This window comes from Jaculus jaculus, chromosome 7 (assembly GCF_020740685.1).
Source record: "Jaculus jaculus isolate mJacJac1 chromosome 7, mJacJac1.mat.Y.cur, whole genome shotgun sequence".
Classification (NCBI taxonomy): Eukaryota; Metazoa; Chordata; class Mammalia; order Rodentia; family Dipodidae; genus Jaculus; species Jaculus jaculus.
Window position 1 is genome coordinate 69,699,547 of NC_059108.1, and position 21,296 is coordinate 69,720,842.

Below are 21,296 nucleotides of genomic sequence, written 5' to 3' on the forward strand. Positions count from 1 at the left end.
CATTCTCAGGGTGACTGAAGTATCTAAGGGACAGAATGCTCTGTCAAGTAGCCTTGCTGTCAAGTGTCTTCTCTCTTGCCTCACCTTATTCTCCACAATGTCACAAAAACTCAGCCTTTAGCTGGGTGTGGTGGCTTTAACCTCCATACTTGGGAGGCAAAAGTAGGAGGATTGCCATGAGTTCAAGGCCACCCTGAGACTACCTAGTGCATTTCAGGTCAGCCTGAACTACAGAGAGACCCTATCTCGAAAAACCAAAATAATAATAAATAGCCTGGCGTGGTGGTGCATGGCTTTAATCCCAGTACTCTGGAGGCAGAGAGATAGGAAGAGTGCTGTGAGTTCGAGAGTACACTATGTGCAGTATGAGACTCCATAGTGGATTCCAGGTCAGCCTGGGCTAGAGTGAGACCCTACCTCAAAAAACAAAACAAAACAAAGCAAAAAAAGTGTTGAAATAAATAATAAAATAAAAACTCAGCCCTTAACTAATAGTTAACTGTTCACAGTCACAAGGATCTTTCAGTAATAAGAAAATTCTGAGAATGACGGGGATTGAGCAGGTTGCCCCCATTCTCCTCAGAACAATGTTACTGGCCCACAACTCACCCTTCACCCTGCACCCTGTGGTTGGGCGACCACAGCATGTGACTGAGAGAGGGCACTTTCAGTCTCCTGGTACAGCAAGGCAGCCTCCCTTCCAGCAGCTGAAACCTGAGCCTCTATCCAGAGGGAAAGGTCACAGAGTGAAGGCAATACTTGCTATGTGCTTGCCAAGGCTTTCCCTGTGCAGGAGGCTGGGCACTGCCCATCTGCCACCCATCCCCTTTATTGCTTACTAGTATGGACTCTCTCTGCTCAACCAGACCATAAAATCTATTAAAAATACATATATACATACATACATACATACATACATACATACATACATACATACATATATATATATATATATATATATATATATATATATATGTGGGGGAGGTTGTTTGTTTGTTTGAGGTAGGGTTTCACTCTGGCTCAGGCTGCCTTGAACTCACTATGTAGTCTCAGCGTGGCCTTGAACCCATGGTGATCCTCCTACCTCTGGCTCCCAGATGCTGGGGATTAAAGGCATGTGCCACCACGCCTGGCTTAAAAATATATTTTTTTAAATTTTATTTATCTGAGAGCAACAGACAGGGAGAGAAAGAGGGAGAGAGAGAGAAGGAGAGAGAATGGATGCCAGAGCCTCCAGTCACTGCAAACAAACTCCAGGTGCGTGCGCCCCCTTGTGCATCTGGCTAACGTGGGTCCTGGGGAATCGAGCCTTGAACTGGGATGCTTAGGCTTCGCAGGCAAATGCTTCACCACTACGCCATCTCTCCAGCCCTTAAAAATATTTTTTATTGCAAGCAGAGAGAGCTAAAGAGTGACAAAGAGAAAGAAAAAAAAAAAAAAACCACAAGAGTGACAAAGAGAATGGGCATGAATTCCAGACACATGTGCCACTTTGTGCATCTGGCTCTACATGGGTACTGGGGAATCGAACTTGGGCCCTTAGGCTTTACAGGCAAGCTCCTTAACCATTGAATCATCTCTCCAGCCCTTAAAAATATTTTAAAATTTATATGCATGTGTGTGTATGGGTGTGATAGGTTCTCTTGCTAGATACCCCTAACTACTTTTTGCATCTGGCTTTACATGAGGGCTGAGGGGGTCAAACCCAGACTTTTCAAGCAAGTGCCTTTAATGGTTGAGTCATCTCACCAGACCCCACAATGAAATTTTATTCACCCATAAAGAAAAAATGAGATTATAAAATTTTCAGGAAAATGGATGGAAATGGAAAATGCTAAGTGAGGTAACCTAGGCAAAGAAAGACATACATGACCTGTTCTCTCTTATATGTGGATCCTACCTTCGAATCTTTACATATGTGTGCTCATAGAGGAAACTAGAAAGGGCCCATGAGGAGAAAAAGAGGCTTCAAGGGAGAGGAGTTGGAAAGATCAAAGGATTCCTGTAATATGAAAGTGAAAGGGGGAATTCTTGGGGTGAGAGGGTATAGTGGGGCTGGGGGCAGACATGGGGAGAAGGAGTAGGGGACAGGAGTCAACCATGTGTTTAAAGATATAAAAAGAGCCGGGCATGGTGGTGTATACCTTTAATCCCAGCACTCAGGAGGCAGAGGTAGAAGGATCACCATGAGTTCCAGGCCACCCTGAGACTATATAGTGAATTCCTGGACTAGAGTGAAACCCTACCTTGAAAAAAAAAGCGGGCTATAAAGCCAAAGGACCTTGGTTTGATTCCCTAGGACCCACATAAGCCAGATGCACAAGGTGACACATGTGTCTGGAGTTCATTTGCAGTGGCTGGAGGCCCTGGCACATCCATTCTCTCTCTCTCTCTTTCTCTCTCAAATAAAAATTTTAAAAATACAAAAAGAAAATGGGGGCTGGGGAGATGGTTCAGCGGATAAGATGCTTACCTGCAAATCTAATGAGCTAGATTCAATGCGGCACATGCATCTGGAGTTCGATTGTAGCAGCTGGAGGCCCTGGCATGCATGTTCTCTCTCTGTTTGCAAGTAAATAAATAAAAATAGTTTCAAAAGAAGAAATGGAAAGGAAAGGAAGATGAGATATCAAAAAGATGAAGTCAGGGGTTACTAAGACTACTCAGAATGAAGAACTCAATATCAGGAGAGACAGATACACAGAACGGAGCAAGAAGAAGTAAAAAATCTCAAAACCCAGCAATTGGCTGTGTGTGGTGCCTCACACCTTTAACCTCAGCACTTGGGAGGTTGAGGTATGAGGATCACCAAGAGTGTGAAGCCAGCCTAAACTAGACAACCTGGGTGGCACAGGCCTTTAATGCCAGCACTCAAGAGGCCAACGTAGGAGGATCATTGTGAGTTTGATGCCAGCCTGAGACTAATTCAAGGTTAACCTAGAAGCTCCAGGGCCAGCTAGCAGGATGAGCAACAAATCAAGAGACCCTGGGTTGGAGAGATGGCTTAGTGGTTAAGGTACTTGCCTGCAAAGCCTAGGGACCCAGGTTTGACTCCCCAGAAGCCACATAAGCCAGATGCATATGGTAGTACATGCTTCTGGAGTTCATTTTCAGTGGCTAGAGGTCCTGGTACACCCATTCTTTCTCTATCTCATAAATAAATAAATAAATAAATAAATACAAGAGACCCTGACTCAAAGGTGAGAGGCAAGGATCAAGACTTGACGTGGTCCTTGGACCTCCACATCCATGCTATGGCACAGAGTGTAATGAGGAATGTGTGTGAATATGATAGAAATCCATTATATACACGTATGACATTTTCAAAACATAAAAATAAATGATGTCAGGAGTGGTGGCACACACCTTTGATGCCAGTACTTGAGAGGCACAGGTAGGAGGATCACTGTGAGTTTGAGGCCATCCTGAGACTACATAGTGAATTCCAGGTCAGCCTGGGCTAGCATGAGACCCTACCTCAAAAAGCCAAAAGAAAAAAAAAAAAAAAAGGAAAGCAGGGACATATCCTTCTTAAATGGGAAAAGCTCTTAAAAACAAACAAACAAAACAAAACCTGGTAGAGGGCTGGAGAGATGGCTTAGTCATTAAGGCAATTACTTGTGAAGCCTAAGGAAGGACCCAGGTTTGATTCCCTAGTATCCACATAAGCCAGATGTGCACAAGATGACACATGTGTCTAGAGTTCATTTGCAGTGGCTAGAGGAGGCCTTATGGCACCCATTTTCTCTCTCTCTCAAATAAACAAATAAATTAACTATTTAAGAAAAAAAAAGTTTAAAAAACAAACCTGGGAGAGCTGGGGATGTAGTACAGTGTGGTAAAGCACATGCTTAACGTATGTGAGGCCCAGGTTCAATCCCCAGCACCAACCCACTAGCAATAATAAAAGTAGCACCAGACAATGCACACATGCGCACCTGGCCCTGCTGTTTTGTTTATTTTGGGACAGGGCCTCATGTAGCCCAGGTCCATCACAAACTTGCTACGGTAGATCAGGATGACCTTGAGCTCCTGATCTTCCTGCCTCTACCTCCCCTCCTAAATGCTGGCATTACAAGTGTGTGCCACCATACCCAGTTTATCCCCTAATTTGGTTGGTCGCCTTTTTACTAACTAGACGCTATAATCAAATGTCTTAAGAAGAGTCAAAAGGGAAAGCCAAGGGGCTGAGGTTGGGGCTCAGTTTAACATCTGTGAGGCCCTGGGTTTAATCCCCAACACTGAAAAACAAAATAAATCCACAAAAAAAGCCAAGACTCTTTCTCTCTGTGTGTATGTCTCTCTCCTCTCTTGGCTTTCAAATAAGTAAATAAATAAAATTTCTTTTTTTAAAAAAAAGCTGGGCATGGTGGGACACGCCTTTAATCCCAGCACTTGGTAGGCAGAGGTAGGAGGACTGCTGTGAGTTCAAGGCCACTCTAAGACTACATAGTGAATTCCAGGTCAGCCTGGGCTAGAGTGAGACCCTACCTTAAAATGAAAAAAAAAAAAAAAAATGCTAGGCATGGTGGAGCACCCTTTAATTCCAGCCCTTGGGAGGCAGAGGAAGAAGGATCACAGTGAGTTCGAGGCCACCCTGAGACTACACGGTGAATTCCAGGTCAGATTGGGGTAGAGTGAGACCCTACCTTGGAAAACAAAAAACAAAAAAAGAAAAGTTAAAAAAAAAATTAGAAAAAGGCTGCAGAAATGGCTTAGTGGTTAAAAGCCTAACAACCCAGGTTTGATTCACCAGAACCCACGTAAAGCCAACATGCACAAAGTGGCACATGTGTTTGGAATTCATTTGCAGTAGCTGGAAGTTCTAGCACACCCATTTTTTCTCTCTCTCTCCTTGGAAATATATATATATATATTGGTTTTTCAAGGTAAGGTCTCACTCTGGTCCAGGCTGACCTGGAATTAACTCTGTCATCTCAGGGTGGCCTCGAACTCATGGCGATCCTCCTACCTCTGCCTCCTGAGTGCTGGGATTAAAGGCGTGCGCCACCACGCCCGGCGGAAATATATTTTTTATTATGCTGGTGATCAGAGGGTGGGGCTGAGCAAATGGGAAAGGCAATAGCATTGTGGGCTTTAGAGAGGTCATATCACACATCCAACCAACCTCTGACTTTCCTGTAGCCCTAACTCTTCTCAATTTATAATCTTGTTCCCTTTTTTCTTAGGATAGTGCTCTACAGATCACTTGCTCCGGGGTCCTTAAGCCCAAGTTGTTAAGAAGTACAGTATTAGCAGCATGAGGATGGTTGGAATTGGGCTTGGGGAATTTAATACTAGATCAGAAGCCAAAATGGTCAATTGTACCACATTTTCAGAAATGGGGGGGGGGGGGAAATATCAACAAAACCAATAGATACCACCCCTTATGAATCAGGTGCCTCCATCTGCTAGGAAGGTGTGCCCCACAGAAAGCCACACTGCTGTACTTCTTAGACTTAGTAGAGAAGGAAACTGCCCTGTGCTTCCCAAAGCCATTAGAAGACATGACCATCAACAATGCCTCCTGGGCAGCGTGCCACTGAGATCCTGAAACAATGTGCACACACACAGCAGGTGCTAAGCTAAAAGAATGGAGGATGAATAAGCCTGCACAGAAAATATTGGGAGTGTTTCAGATGAGCTATTTGCAGGGAGTTAGTATCAGGGTTTTCAACCTAGTAGGAACCCTGTGGAGCAGGGCAGGTGGGTGGGTAGTGGTGCATATTTTGGCAGTTTTCCTTTCATGTGAGAAAGTTCACCAAGTACAGGCCCCATTCTCAGAGACCACTGAGTAATTATTTGTAAGTGTACCATGTTTCTGGATATAGGACTCTGGTTTCTTGTTGACCTGGGACAGCAAGGGGTTATGCCTTTCTCAGGAAGCTAGTGAGCACTTTCCTGAAGTAGTTTGAAGCCCCAAATGAATCTTAAGCCTTCTGCCAAGGCAGCTGCCATTCCTGAACGTGCTGGCCTGAGAGGTGAAAACTGGGATAGGACCAGTTGGATAGAGGGTTAGATTGGTTGTTTTAAGAAATGAGACAATTGGGGCTCTCTTTGTAGCTAATGTATAACTCTACAAATAGACATTTGAGACTTGGGCTCTACTTCCCAGATACATATCTCTAGTCTCCTGGGCAATCAGAGTCAAGAATGACCTTAGAGACCCTGGTCCCCAGATATTTGGTGGCAAAGGTAGGACTGGGAAACCCCTTTCCCAAGTCTCCTTGGCCAAAGCCTTCCTTTCCTCATATACAAATCGCCCTTCTTTCCCTTCCACTCACCCTTCCTAGCTCTGACCAAGGTACCCATGACCACTGTTGCAGTGCCCCTTGGGTGTGAGTCTGTTGCCTGAAGATACTGGCCTGGTCCCAACCTAGGTTGCATTCTGGGCAGCAGAAAGTAAGATACAACTCAGGTCTGTTTTGTGTCTCCTTAGTATTGACAGGACCATTGTCACCTATTCCTTCTGGGCCTGGGGACTTACATTTGTATTCTTTTAACTACTTTCCCTCCATTTTTTAAAAAATCAATTTTTTTTTTGGTGTTTTGAGATAGGGTATTATATAGCCCAGGTAGGTCTTGAACTCTTGATTCTATTGCCTCTACCTTCCAAATGCTGGGATTATAGGAGTGTACCATGATACCTAGCATCTTTCTTCCCCACACTCAATATTTTATTTATTTATTTGAGAGAGGGTGGGGAATGGGCACAGAACCTCTTGCCACTGCAAACAAACTCCAGACTCATGAACCACCTTGTGCATCTATCTTTACATGGGTATTGGGGAACTGAATGTGGGTCCTTTGGCTTTGCAAGCACATACTTAACTGTTAAGCTATCCCTCTTTCTCTTTCTCTTTTTAAAAATTATTTATTTATTTATTTGAGAGAAAGAGAAGGGGAGAGAGAGAATGGGCACACCAGGTATACCACCACTGCAAAAGAACTCCAGGTGCTTGTACCACCTTGTTCATCTGGCTTATGTGGGTCCTGGGGAATAGAACCTGGGTCCTTTAGCTTTGCAGGCAAGCACCTTAACCGCTAAGCCATCTCTCCAGCTCTCTCTCTCTGTCTCTCTCTTTAAGACCGGGGTCTTAGGGCTGGGAATATAGCTTAGTGCTTGCCACAGGTTCAAGTCCAACAAGAAGTTGGGGGAGGAGAAGAAAAAAGACATAGTCTAGATTGGCCTTGAACTCATAATCTTCCTGCCTCAGTTTTAGGAGTTTCAGGGTTACAGGCCTGTGTTAGCATGCTCAACTCCATTTGGATTTTTTTTTTTTTAAGATTTATTTTTATTTATTTACTAGATACAGAAAGAGGGAGAGAGAGAGAGTGAGAATGGGCATGCCAGGGACTCTAGCCCCTACAAACGGACTCCAGATGCATGTGCCACCATGTGCATCTGGTTTACATAGGACCTGGAGAAGTGAACCTGGGTCCTTAGGCTTCACAGGCAAGTGCCTTAAGTACTAAGCCATTTCTCCAGCCCTCCATTTGGATTTTTTTTTAGTCTAGCTGGCTCATGCCTTTCTTAGGAGGGGGCTAGAATCAACTTGGTAAAGTTATTTTCCATGAACACTGCCAGAACCAGGCTTTTCCTCCTGGTCTTTTCAGGAAAGTAAAAACAGGCCATAGGAAGGGGTAAAATGGCTGGGTTGGTAGAACATGCCTCTAGTGTAAGCATTCAGTAGACAGAGGCAGGAAGATTGCAGAAAGCACCAGGCTAGCCTGATGTAGTGGTCTACATAGCACATTTCAGGCCAGCCATGGCTGTATAAAGAGACCCTGTCTCACTGGGTATGGTGGTGTACGCCTTTAATCCCAGCACTCAAGATAAAAGAATCGCCATTGAGTTCAAGGCCACCCTGAGACTACATAGTGAATTCCAGGTCAGCCTGGGCTACAGTGAAACCCTACCTTGAAAAACAAACAAAAAAGAAAGGTCAGGCATACTGGTACATGCCTTTAATCCCAGCACTTGGGGGGAAGAGATAGGAGGATTGCTGTGAGCTCTAGGCCAGCCAGAGACTACATAGTGAATTCCAAGTCAGCCTAGACTAGAGGAAAGATCCTACCTCAAAAACAAACAAACAAACAACAACAACAAAAAGCAGTGGTGGGCTGGAGAGATGGCTTAGCAGTTAAAGCTAAGCTCTAGAGAGGCCTGTGAAGCCTAAGAACCCAGGTTCAATTCCTCAGTACCCATGTAAGCCAAAATACACATGGTGGTACATGTGTCTGGAGTTTATTTGCAGTGTCTAGATGCCCTAGGGTGCTCATTCTCCCTTTCTACAAAAAAAAAAAAAAAAAAAAAAAAAAGAGCCAGGTGTGGTGGGCACACACCTTTAATTCAGAGGTAGGAGGATCTCTGTGAGTTTGAGGCCACCCTAAGACTACAGAGTGAATTCCAGGTCAGCTTGCGCTACAGCAAGACTCTACCTTGAAAAACAAAACAAAACAAAAAGTTTAAAAAGCGGTGGTGGAGCTGTATATGCATACCAAAGTCCATAAAAACCAGCTAAGAGGGCTGCAGAGATAGCTTAGCCGTTAAGCGCTTGCCTGTGAAGCCTAAGGACCCCGGTTCGAGGCTCGGTTCCCCAGGTCCCACACCCAGGTCCCACGTTAGCTAGATGCACAAGGGGGCGCACGCGTCTGGAGTTCGTTTGCAGAGGCTGGAAGCCCTGGCGCGCCCATTCTCTCTCTCTCCCTCTGTCTGTCTTTCTCTCTGTGTCTGTCACTCTCAAATAAATAAATAAAAATTAAAAAAAATTATAAAAAAAATACCGGCTAAGAAGAGAGGGAAACCAAAGAGCGTGAGAAGTAACAGGGTGGAGGGAGGAAAGGGGGCAGCAGCATAGGTGAGGAGCAGAACTAGAGAGGAGAACAGAGTGAGAGCCAGGGTAGAAAAAGAAAGGTGCAAGGCAGTAAGTAGGCAGCTGCTGGGAAAGGAAGCCATGACGCTGCTTTGTAGAATCAGAACACCCTGTTCCTCTCCACGACTTCAAAACAAGCACCTTTCCCTGATGGAGCACCCCAGCCTTCGGTTCTAGCCATAAATTCCACCTGGGGGCTGCCAGAAGAATGCTTTCTTGGTCTCACCTTTTGCTGGGGCGTGCATTTCTCTGCCATGCTCTGACCAAGCCCCTGTCTCTCTGGCTCTGAGCTGCGGCAAGAGGGTGATGTGATGTTCCTGTGCCCAACCCTCAAAGTGCCCATGCAACGGCCAGGACACCCAGCCAGCGGGCAGGAAGGCGGTGTGGCCACTCAGCTCACTGATAGGCTGGACAGGGTTGTTGGTTGCCTGTACCATTCAGGAGGAACTGGGCACATGTTTCTAATTGTGGAAAAGGTGGGTGTGTCTAACCCCATCCCTTTCCAGGCTAGGAGGTAACTGGTGCTGGCTGCCAAAGCACACGGATAGGCAAAGAAAATAAAAGCTCTTTGAATTCTAATGCATACCCGGGAGCCTATGAGAAGGTTTCAGTTCTGCCCACTCAAGATACAGGCTGGATTGAGCCACTGCTACTCCTTAAAGACCCTAGAAAGGCCTGGGTGGGAGTACAGGTGGGGAGACACAGGGAACCGGCTTCCTGGAACGCTCCTAGAATCTTTCACTACTTACTTATGCTTTTATTTTGGTTTTGGTTTCTTGAGGTTTCACTCTAGCCCAGACTGGAAAAGTAATGGATAGGATTAATTATGTAGTCTCAGGGTGCCCTCAAACTCATGGTGATCCTTCCACCTCTGCCTCTCAAGTACTGGGATTAAAGGTGTGCACCACCATGCCCGGCTTGTCCTGCTTCTTTAGGAGCCTAAACTAACTAACTTATCTATCTATCCATCATCATCTCTCTGCCTCTCTCTCTCTCTCTCCATATATATGTGTATATATATATATCCATCTTCTATCCATCTCTCTATCCAACTATCTGTTTGTCTTGAGACAGGGTCTCATGTAGCCTAGGCTGGCCTCAAAGTCACAATGTATCTGAGCCTGGCCCTGAACTCCTCATTCTCCTACCTCTTCTTCCCCAGTGCTGAGCCAACATGCTCAGGGAGACATTGCTTGGCTAAACTAAGTATTGGATAGTGATTCAGCAGAGGTGAGGAGTTACGTTATTAAGTCCTCAGGCACCCTGCCTACTGACAACAAAGGTTTGGATTATTGTACATGTGATATAACTTGACCGGGTAAGTAATACATATAAATAACCTGACTAGGGGAAGACAAAGCATCCAAACAAAGCAGTAGCAACAGCAACAAAAATCAAAGCAGCCTTTCTTCATAAATGACACTTTGATCCTGTCCTCTTGTATAAAGTGGACAGTTGGGTTTTGAAATAGATCTTGCCTGCCACAGTACAGTACTGTTTCCCTTCTCCAGCTCTTTCATCTTGTGGCACTGACAGTTTAGAAATCTCACAACTCCCTCTTAAAAGGAAAAGAACTGCTCTTGAGCTTTTCCTCTTGCTCCAAGGACAAGCATGCAGCCAGTCGGCGCTTCCAGAGGTCTGACACTGAGCTGAGCCCATGCTGCCCCTCCTCCTCTCTTCTCCTTCCTCCTCCTTCTTTTCTCCCCAGTGCCAGATACTGGACCTGGACTCTCTGCTGAATCACCATCTTAGATCAGCCAAGAAGCCTGAACACACAGCTCAGCATTTTCCAAGAGCTGAGTAGTTCTCTCTTCAGCATTGGCTAAACATGGCTTCTGAGCTATGGGGTAGTAGAGGAGAGGAAAAAAAAAAAAAATACAACACCCAGAAAGCTAGGAATGCAATACTATGCAATCCGAAGGAGCCTCATTTTAATCCTATCCATTACTTTTCCAGTCTGGGCTTGAAATTTTTCTTTCTTTTCAAGTCTTCAGTTCTCAGGGCTGATTCTCCAGACAGAACGAGGTGGATAGCTGGTTCTGTTGGGCCTGCACTGCCCAGCAGGGTTTGACTGACTCTCATATTTAGTCTTGGAGGTTTGGGTCCTAGGAGTTTGGGTGGGTTTGGGGACTGGAAGACTCATGGGCTCTGTTAGTGCTTACCAAGATCTCTAAATTGGGTCCATGCTACGAAGTTCGCCACGTGGTTCAGTTTATGAGGGCAGCCAGCCCTCAAGCTGCTGAGCTCTCCAACCTCACCCCTTCTCTCCTTCAGTGTCAGGCCTCACCCTCATAATCCCATAGTCCTCTGACTTCATGTTCTCTGCTATGGGATATAGATTTGGGGTGTCACATTAACCCTGAAAAATTCACCAATTTATGGATGAGCTCATAAACCTCAGTCATCAGCCCCTCTCCACTCCAGTTAAAACAAAGTGCTCCTTGAGAGACAGCGCTAAATGGGTGGAGGACAATTCACGCTTCTAGGCTGGAATAGCAACTTGGTGTCTCACCTGGAGGAAATTGAAAAATTCCTACTCTAGAAGACCTTAATCCTCTTCAAACAAGGGTAGAGACAGTCCCAGAAATAAACCCTTGTTCCTCAGTTTCTAAGATGCGAGCTTTGAATAATTCTTAGACTCTGGTCCATGAGTGGAAGCTGGAAACTAGACTGTACTGTGGGAAGCATTGAAGAATCTTGAAACAAGAAAGACTAACTTCTCAGGTGGCCATCATGGGGAGAGGAGGAGTAAGAGTCTGGTCAGAGGACAGACAGGACACAAACCAATGGATAGAAGTATCCAGAATAGGCCCAGAGATATGGCTTAGCGGTTAAAGGCACTTACCTGCAAAGTCTAAGGATCCAGGTTCAATTCCCTAGGACCTATTTAAGCCAGATGCACAAGGTTTCACATGTGTCTAGAGTTCATTTGCAGCAGCTGGAAGGCCTGGTGTGACCATTCTTTCTCTCTGCCTCTCTCTCTTAACAATTAAATTTTTTAAAAAAATATTTTTAAAAAAGGAAGTGTCCAGCACCAATGGCTCTTTAGGGAAGATGACACCATAAAACTCTGTGATGTACATACTTCCTTACTGTGATATATAAACTGTAAAGCATTTTTCCATTAGTTATACTTTTTGTTCGTTTGTTTGTTTTTCAAGGTTGGGTCTCACTCTGGCCCAGGCTGACCTGGAATTCACTATGTAGTCTCAGGGTGGCCTCGAACTCATGACGCTCCCCCTACCTCTGCCTCCTGAGTGCTGGGATTAAAGGCATGTGCCACCACACCCAGCAATTGTTCTTTTTGTTGAAGCACAAAACTGAGTTCCTAACATAGCGAGGATAACTGAGACACCTTCATTTCCAGGGCTGCAGGAACAAGCACTACTCCAGTGGCCTGCCAGGGAGGGAGGTAAAATATCACTGAAAAGTAGACATTTTCTGTGGCCTTGTAGACATGAAGTTCAAAGACACAGGGGATGCCTGTTGCTTGAATCAGGAGAGTGAGTGAGAAGGGTAGAAAGACAAGAGCAGCCAACTCCACTGTTCTAAACCATACCAATGAGAAGTCACTCAAATATGATCTAGTGTTGTCCTCGGGTTATTGCACATGTATCCCCGCCTCCTTCACTGTCAGTCCTGGCAATTTCTACCTCCTGAATGCCAAATCCATTGGCTCCTCCCTGCTTCCATCCCTCAGTCACGTCACTGACATTTCTAACCTTGTTTCTTGTGTTGTCATCAGTTTTCTTGCCTCTGACCTTTCTCTCCTGGACTATCTCTCCTTTACCCTTACAGCATGAATCTTCTAAAATACAAACTGGCAATGTCACACCTGTTTCTGAAACCCTTCCGGGACTTCTTGTTGCTCCTCTGATCAAGCTCATCTATTCAGCCTGGCCCTTAAGGCCCTTCATGATGGGGTCCCCTCTTTTGCTACATTTCTTACCTACTCTTTTCTATGATGGCTATATTAAACCGCTTGTAGTCTCCTCAAAAGGACCATGTCACTTGTTACTTCCTTCTATGACAACATTTCCCTGTCCCAACCCACTTACCCTCCCCTCCGTTGCCTGTTTCTCTCAAAATGATCTGTTTTTTTTTTTTTTTTGTTTGTTTTGTTTTTTGTTTTTTGAGGTAGGGTCTCCCAGGGGAATTCACTATGTAGTCTCAGGATGGCCTCGAATTCATGGCAATCCTCCTACCTTTGCCTCCAGAGTTGGCATGATCTGTTTTTGTTTGTTTAAGACAGAGTCTCAATCTATATATCAGGTTGGCCTTGAACTTGCAGCAATCCACCTGCCTCAGCCTCCTGAGTGCTGAGATACAAGTACACATCATGAGGAAGAATGAAGATTTTTGCCTCCTGCTATATCCCTGTGCCAAGAATAGTATCTAGTATGTCATAGGTGCTTAAAAATGTTTGTTGGATGAACACTGGTTGTGATTCTCATTTTTTCTTTGGCATGTGTATGTGTGTGTGGTGTGCACACCCATGTGTGTGTGAATGTAGGTGTGTGTGGATATAGGCATGGATGTGGGTGTATGTGTGCGTGTGTGTGGATGCAGGTGTGCGTGCGAATATAGGTGTGTGTGGATGAGGGTGTGGGCACTGACATCGAGTGTCTTCCTTGACTGCTCTATTTATTAAGAAAGTTTTTGATACAGAGTTTCTCACTTGAACCTAGAGCTTGCCCATTCAGCTAGCTTAGCTAGCCAGCAGCAACAGGGATCCCTTGTCTTTGTTTCCCAAGTGCTAGGAGTATGGGTGGGCTGCTATGTCCACTCAGCATTTATGTAGGTGTTGGGGATCCAATCTCTAGTCCTCACACTTGCCCAGTGAGTATTGTATCCACTAAATCATCTCCTCAGCCCCGTGATTCTCATTTCTGCAGCATGCCCAAGAGTCTCCATTTTTTTCTAAGTTACACTGATATTTTTTCTGTGCTGAGGATCAAACTCAGAACCTTGTACTTGCTGGGCAAGTGTTCCCCCTCTAGTCTATATACCAAGCCCTTGTTACACTTTTTTTTTTTTTTTAAATCGAGGTAGGGTCTCACTCTAGCCCAGGCTGACCTGGAATTCACTATGTAGCCTCAAACTCATGGCAATCCTTCCAAGTGCTGGATTAAAGGCACCATGGCCCCCTAGAGTGATTTTTTTTTTTTTTTTTCGAGGTAGGGTTTCACTCTGGCCTAGGCTGACCTGGAATTAACTATGTATCTCAGGGTGTCCTCAAACTCATGGTGATCCTCCTACCTCTGCTTCCCAAGAGCTGGGATTAAAGGAGTGTGCCACCATGCCTGGTTTAGAGTGATTTTCTTTCTTTTTTTTCCTTTTTTTTTTAGCAGAATACTGAAATAACTACCCTGAGGAAGACTGCTAACCAGAGACCTACTCAGCACCCCTCAGGGCACTAAAAGGCAGAGACAGAGAAACTATATTCTAAGTGTTCATCTAAGTTAACATGTGTTTCACTTTGATTTGTGAGGCAAACTAGAGTCTACCTGCTTAGTGGTCAAACAGTCACCATGCCTGGCTGATTCCATCCCTAAACCTTCCTGTGTTTGTCACTGTACCATCTTTGTTAAGAGTATATTTAGGGGGCTGGAGACATGGTTTAGCAGTTAAACACTTGCCTATGAAGCCTAAGGACCCCAGTTGGAGGCTCGATTCCCCAGGACCCACGTAAGCCAGATGTACAAGGTGGCGCATGCGTCTGGAGTTCCTTTGCAGTGGCTGGAGGCCTTGGCGTGCCCATTCTCTCTCTCTCTCTCTCTCTCTGCCTCTTTCTCTCCTTGTCTGTCACTCTCAAATACATAAATAAAAATAAACAAAGAAAAAAAAGAGTATATTTAGTTTGAGCCACCACCTCCCCAACCTGGACAAGTACTTAGCCTGTTTTTCTCCCTGTTTATCCTTATCCAAATGTGAACTTAGTCATGTTTTAGTGTTCAGAACCCTTTAGTGCTGCCTCATACCTTGGAAAAAATCTGCTCTTTCTTTTGTCTAAAAATAAGAGATCTTTCGAGATCTGGCTCCTACCTACTGACCAGAGAACTCTTAGAATGAAGGAAGGGCAAGAAGGAAGTGCCACCCAAATGTCTGAAGCGATGTTTAATGTTTGGGGATAAGAAGTTTGAGACTAGAGAATATGAAGGCTCAAGGGAAGATGAACTGAGATCAAGGATTTAGATGCTAGGGAAGACTGCTGAACCCTCTCATGTCACTGGATTAATTTGCAGGAGACTTGCAAAACAACTCACAGCATCCTGCTCCTGGCAGTTGGAGCCTCTATAGAGGAAACGAGTAGTTCAGTTAGAAGAAGAATCTTTCCTTTCCACAGAGCTCAAGGAAGAAGGAGAAATCTGAAACCCTGGAAAAGCAGCCTCTTAGGAATCTGTAGAAAAATGGAAAACAAGATAAGAAGCATTTTTCCCTTGTGAGATGTACAGAGGGCACTCCTTTCTCTACAGAATTAGGAGGGAAAAGGAATTTCTTTAGGGAAAGATCTGCACAAAGAAGGGTTCTAGAAGAAAAAGATTCTACTTCAGCTGGGTGTGGTGGCATGAATTCAAGGCCACCTGAGAATACAAAGTGAATTTCAGGTCAGGCTGGGCTAGAGGGAGACCCCACCTTGAAACACCCCCCCAAAAAAAAAAGAAAGGAAAAAAATAAATAAATAAAAGATTCTACTTCAGATGCTGGATGGGAACCCCAGTCCCAAAGGAAAAGGAGGCAGCCAGGGACTATCTGAAAGGTAATTCCATCCTCAAGAGAAAGGGGAAAGAGAATCAAGATACATAGAGGAGGGCTGGAGAGATGGCTTAGTGGCTAAAGACACTTGCTTGCAAAGCTCAATACCCTGAGTTCAGTTACCCAGTACCCCATAAGGCCAGATGCACAAAGTGGTGCAAGCATCTGGAGTTTGATTATAGTGTTAAAGGGCTCTGGTACTCTGATTCCTTCTCTGTCTCATTCATTGTCACTCTCTCTCTCTCTCCTTGCTTGCAAATAAATAAAATAAAGGTATTTAAGAGATACCCAGAGGAGGGCTGGAGATGTGGTTCAGTGGTAGAGAACTTGCCTAGAATGTATTTGTCTCCAGCATGCACCCTTCCCACTCCAACACACAGGGATGTAGGACTTTCTATAAAGGGTACCCTCACACCCAGCACTCCTTATGCCACAAGGCCATTGTTTCCTGCTAAGCTCCTGCAATTGGCCCCAACACACCAGGGTAAAATCAAAATGAAGTCACTCATGCCTCCAAGCTGTTAGTAAACTATCTGACCTTCTTAGACTGAGGATTAGAGAGATAGCAGCCACCATTTCCAAACAAGCCAAATTCAATCACTATGAGGATATTCCTTCTGCTCTAATCTTTATACAAGAGGTAACCTAAATTACCTTATATTATTAATTATTTTCTGGTTATTCTGTCTTCTGTCCTTAGGTACAAGGAGAGTAGCTTTTTAAAAAAAAATTTATTTATTTGTGTGTTCGAGAGAGACAAAAAGAGAAGCCAATACAGAGAGAGGAAAAAAGTGGCATGCCAAGGCCAATGCAAATGAACTCCAGACACATGCCCCACCTTGTGCATCTGGCTTATGTGGGTCCTGAGGAATCAAACCTGGGTCCTCTGGCTTCGCAGGTGATTGCCTTAACCACTAAGCCATAAGGACAGTAGATTTGCTTTTGGGGTTTGCTTTCTGCTTTCTTTCTCTGTTTAAAAAAATCAAGCTCATTTGCTCAGACCATTGGAACACCTATTTTGTGGAATGAATTTGCCTGATTGCAAAGAAAAATTAAATTCAATTAAGATCTTTAATGCCCAGTGATGACACCATCCTTGCCCCCAGTGCCTCCAGGAGCTGTGAGTGACACTATGGCTGTCCATGGGCCAGGCCAGGTGGGCCACAGCCCGGGGGCTGAGGGCACAGGGTTCTGGGGGTGAAAATAAAAAAAAAAATCTTTAAGCTGGGCTTTCTGGTGTTCACCTATAGTCTCAGGTACTTTGGAGGCTGAGTCAGGGGAATCACTTGACCTCAGAATCCCAGACCAGCCTCGAGGCCTGAGATGTAATCTCAAAAAGGGGGGGATAGGAAAATGGCCCAGTGGTAAAAGGGGCTTGTTGGCAAAGCCTGCCCCAGTGCCTACATAAAGCTGGATGTACAAAGTGGCCAGAGACCCTGTGCACATTCACTCCCTGCAACTCCACCACTACAAATAAATAAATAAATAAACAAATAATTGTTTTTAAAAGTTGATGTATAAAAAAAAAAGTTGATGTAGTTGACATAGAAAGATTTATTGTGGGTTTTGTTCTTTAGCTACTGGAAAGTCATGTAACAGTAGGAAGAAGGATTATGTGACCAAAGGGAGAGCTGCAGAAGCAAGCCCCCAACACCCACGTCTATACTCACATGTGCACGTCAATAGATGCATTTCAAACATGCATATGTATCCAATTTATTTATTTGAGAGAGAAAGAGACAGACACAGAGAGAGACTAGGTGTGCCAGGGCCTCTAGCCACTGCAAAGGAAGTTCAGACACATGTGTCATCCTGCTCATCTGTCTCACGTGAGTACTAGGGAATCATACCTGGACTTCACAGGCAAGTGCCTTAACTACTGAGCCATCCCTCCAGCCCAACAGATGCATTTTATTTAGAACTGTTGGGATATCTGACAGTTATTACCAAGGCCACTATACCAGGGCAGGGAGAAGGCAAAGATGAGGGTGGCTTTCACTGTTGACTCTTTTTGTGTCTTAGTTGACTGTTCTACACAGAGAATATAGTCATTTCCTTACGAGATAATAAAAAGAAAAGGAAACACCCAGTAAGTCACAAAACCAGGCAAAAAAACAAGGTTTAACAACTTCCCTGTCTCCTTTCCTAACTCCCTCTTCCTACTAGCATGCTTCCTCTGGAGAGGCAAGAAAGGCTTTCCGTCTAATTACAATGTAAAATGCCTTCTTTCTTTTTTTACTGCCTGGTGGCCAGGGATATTCTGCTGAGTCAGCAGTGAATAATCAGCTTTGACCTAAATAATAGAATAACTCACAGTGGTGGCTGCAGTTGCACAAGCAGATCCAGATCTTCAGTTCCTTCTTTCTCTTCCTTTCCTCCTCTCCAGGCTCCCAGCAGGCATGCCAGTTACAGCAGCTTCTTTTGGCCTCTCTACCCACACCATCTGGCTGTCTCAACTTAATTTCTCATCAGATAGTTTCCAAAATGGTCCCATCACAGCACTAGATCTGACCTCATCTCCCTTCCACTGCCAACCCTGGCCCTGGTCTTTGTCACAAAGACTCCCTGCTGGGCTGTGTCCTGTCCTCCAGAGGCCCTGCATTATGCATCAGTGACCTCCCACTGAGGGTGGCCTTTCTTCAAACCTCTTATTGCTCAGTAGATCCAGCCCATTATCAGCATGCCAAAACGAGACAGCAGTAAGCAGAGTTTCCTATGTAAAGTCATTCCCACCATACCCAGGCTCTCTGCTGCTTTTCTCAAAAATATGGCTAGCTTGGGTGGCTCCTGGTTCCACCTCCAAAGAACACTGGGCCTATATTATGCTGCTGGTACCTATTAAGAGGATGGGTAGACTGGGTAATGGTGGCAGTGGGTGGGTAGGATGAGTGATAGAATAAAAAATGTCACAACAGCAGGTGTGGTGGCACACACCTGAAATCCCAATGCTCAGGAAGCTGAGGCAGGACATGACAAATTCAAGGCAAACCTAGGCTACCTGAGTAGTTCAAGGCCAGTCTAGTCTACATAGTGAGACCCTGTCTCCACAAACAAAACAGTACTCAACAAACCAGAAAACAGAACCTCTCTATCCATGGATTTAAAAGCAGCTGGGACCTGTTCTCCATCTTCCCTGAAGGACCTGTATGTTTGGCTTTAAAATTTTCTGCTTATAAAGTAGAAATAATTTAAACACGTCTCAAAGACACTAAACAATTCCTGTCTTCGGAGGACAAGGCCAACGACTACTTAGGTGGAGGCAATTCATTTGCAACTTTATTAGAAGGCTTGATCAGGTGGTTATTCATGTGAGGGTTAGGCATGGGGTGCACAGTATGGATCTGTCTTCTGGAGCTGGCTACAGAAGAACAGCTCTGGAGTGAAGGGATGGCCGCTGGCTATAATCCAGAGGGCCTTTGTGCAGGTTTGGAGAATACAAAGGAACTGCACAGTGTGGCTAGGCTCCTCTCCTAGGGGAGAACTTCAGAATTCTTGATTTGTAGTCATAGGAAAGGGGAGTCTTCTTGTCTGAAATGCTGGCATCGGCAGAAAAGAGGAAACTGTGTGCATAAGACACCAAACTAGCAGCTGCCAGCATTCATGTGCTTCCCTCTCCATCCCCACACCGTCCCCCCATTGCCTGATGGTACAAGCAGCATCTTTTCCTACACTCCCACACTCTCCTTTCTCTCCTTCCCAGCTCTAGAAAGCAAGGACCAAATGGCAATAATAACTTCACACTGAAGCTCCTCCTCAGACTGACGTGACGGGCATTAGGTGCAGAATGCAGTGCCGGGGGCGTATCACTCCTTCTTGACAGCACTCTTTGTAGCCACATTCTCCTGGGCACAAGTTTACAATGCTCATCTCACCAGGGGCAGGTGACAGTTCTGCCAAGCAATTAAATGGTAAAGTAGAGATGCTTGTGGGTGGTGAATAGGCCTCCTTCCACCATCCTACCAGCATGACCGAACAGGGCTAAAGCCTGGAAAGGAATAGAAAGGATGGTCCCTACCCTGAGCTAGGGGTCATGTGTTCACAGGTGTGAAAAGACAGGCACAAAAGTGTAGCCTCTAAAACACATGTGTATAGTTGCTTGAGAAGTTAATGTTTTATAAAAGCCATGGAGATGGGCGTGGTGGTGCACACCATTAATCCCAGCACTTGGGAAGCACAGGTAGAAGGACTGCCATGAGTTCAAGGCTAGCCTGAGAATACACAGTGAATTCCAGGAATTCTGAAATAGGCTCTGCAGAGCTTCTCTATTGAGGATCTCTCCAATTCTCTAAATTTTCTCTGCATATAAAGCTTTTTCCTATGCTTAAAAATCTCATTCATGAGCCAGACATGATGGTGCACGCCTTTAATTCCAGCACTTGGAAGGCAGAGGTAGGTGAAGTAGGAGGATCACCATGAGTTTGAGGCCATCCTAAGACTACATGGTGAATTCCAGGTCAGCCTGAGCTAGAGTGAAAACCTACCTCGAAAAAACAAAACAAGAGAGAGAGAGAAAGAGAATTCTAGAACTACAGAGATGGCTTAGTGGTTAAGACACTTACCTGCGAAGCCTAAGAACTCATGTTCAAACCTCCAGGTCCCACATAAGCCAGACGTGCAGTGACACAAGAGCACAGGCCGCAAATTCACACAAGGGGGCGCGGGCATCTGGAGTTTGTTTGTAGCGGCTGAGCGCTCTGATATGCCCATTTTTTTTCTCTCTTTCTCAAATAAATAAAAAATTTTTTAAAAGAGAACTCTGGCAGTGAAAATTACTATGTCTTCAAGGAGGTACTTATATTTCTCCTTATTTTCTATTTTTATTTTTATTATTTATTTATTTATTTTGTAGCCTTAGTGTGGCCTTGAACTCATAGTGATCCTCCTACCTCTGCCTCCCTAGTGCTGGGATTAAAGGCGTGCACCACCATGCCTTGCTCTTCTTGTTTTTAACATTAGATAACTATGCAGAATCCACTCATCCAAAACACACTCTCAGGAAATGAAAAGTAATGAGGGAGGGAAAAAAGGAAGAAAAGACGGAGAACCAGAGACATGAATGCCACCATGGAGACTAAAATACTGTCCTGAAAGCCAGGTCCAGATGACACTTACATAAGCAGATGGCAGCCAGGAGTCTAAGGCCAGACTCTGGGGGGAAGCAGGTGGGGAAGAGTGGCTGCAACACGTAGTTGGAGAAAGTGAGGGCGATGACAGCTTGGTTGGTGGGATAGATCACCAGCACAGCAATCCACAGTCTCAGGAACCTGAAGGAAGAACACAGTGCACCACCGATGGGCGTGGTGGGATTAGATTTTTCAGCAGGAAATCCAGCAAATTGGTGGGTGGACAGCCTTGAGCAAAGGCAGGTAGGCTAAAGGCATGGCTTTTTTTTTTTTTTTTTTTTTGAGATAGGGTCTCATTCTAATCCAGGCTGACCTGGAACTCACTGTAGCTCCATGCTGGCCTTGAACTTATAGCTATACTTTTACCCCTGTCAGGCTCATGTCTCCCTTTTTTTGTTTCCATGTGTCCTAGAGAACCCAGCTCCTATTCTCCACTCCAAACAAGACATCTAGCTTTCTGCAATGGCAATAAAGTGGTGGAATAATGAAGAGCTCAATTTCAACTAGCACTGATGCAAATCTTTTTTTTTTTTTTTCTCTT

At 44.9% G+C, this 21,296-nt stretch overlaps 1 protein-coding gene and 1 non-coding gene across 3 annotated transcripts in view; one reads left to right on the top strand and one right to left on the bottom strand.

Annotated features, from left to right (window-relative positions):
• Window positions 1-21,296, bottom strand: part of Slc7a8 (solute carrier family 7 member 8) — a 90,989-nt gene that overhangs the window by 39,607 nt on the left and 30,086 nt on the right. For both annotated transcript variants that reach the window (XM_045154465.1, XM_004661791.3), the window contains one exon: window positions 20,745-20,896. In XM_045154465.1, coding sequence (XP_045010400.1) covers window positions 20,745-20,896 — 152 coding nt within the window. The remainder of the gene's footprint in view (window positions 1-20,744; window positions 20,897-21,296) is intronic.
• On the top strand, window positions 16,708-16,816 carry LOC123462660. Its single transcript, XR_006638442.1, has one exon. It is a non-coding gene; the product is annotated as a small nucleolar RNA SNORD23 (small nucleolar RNA).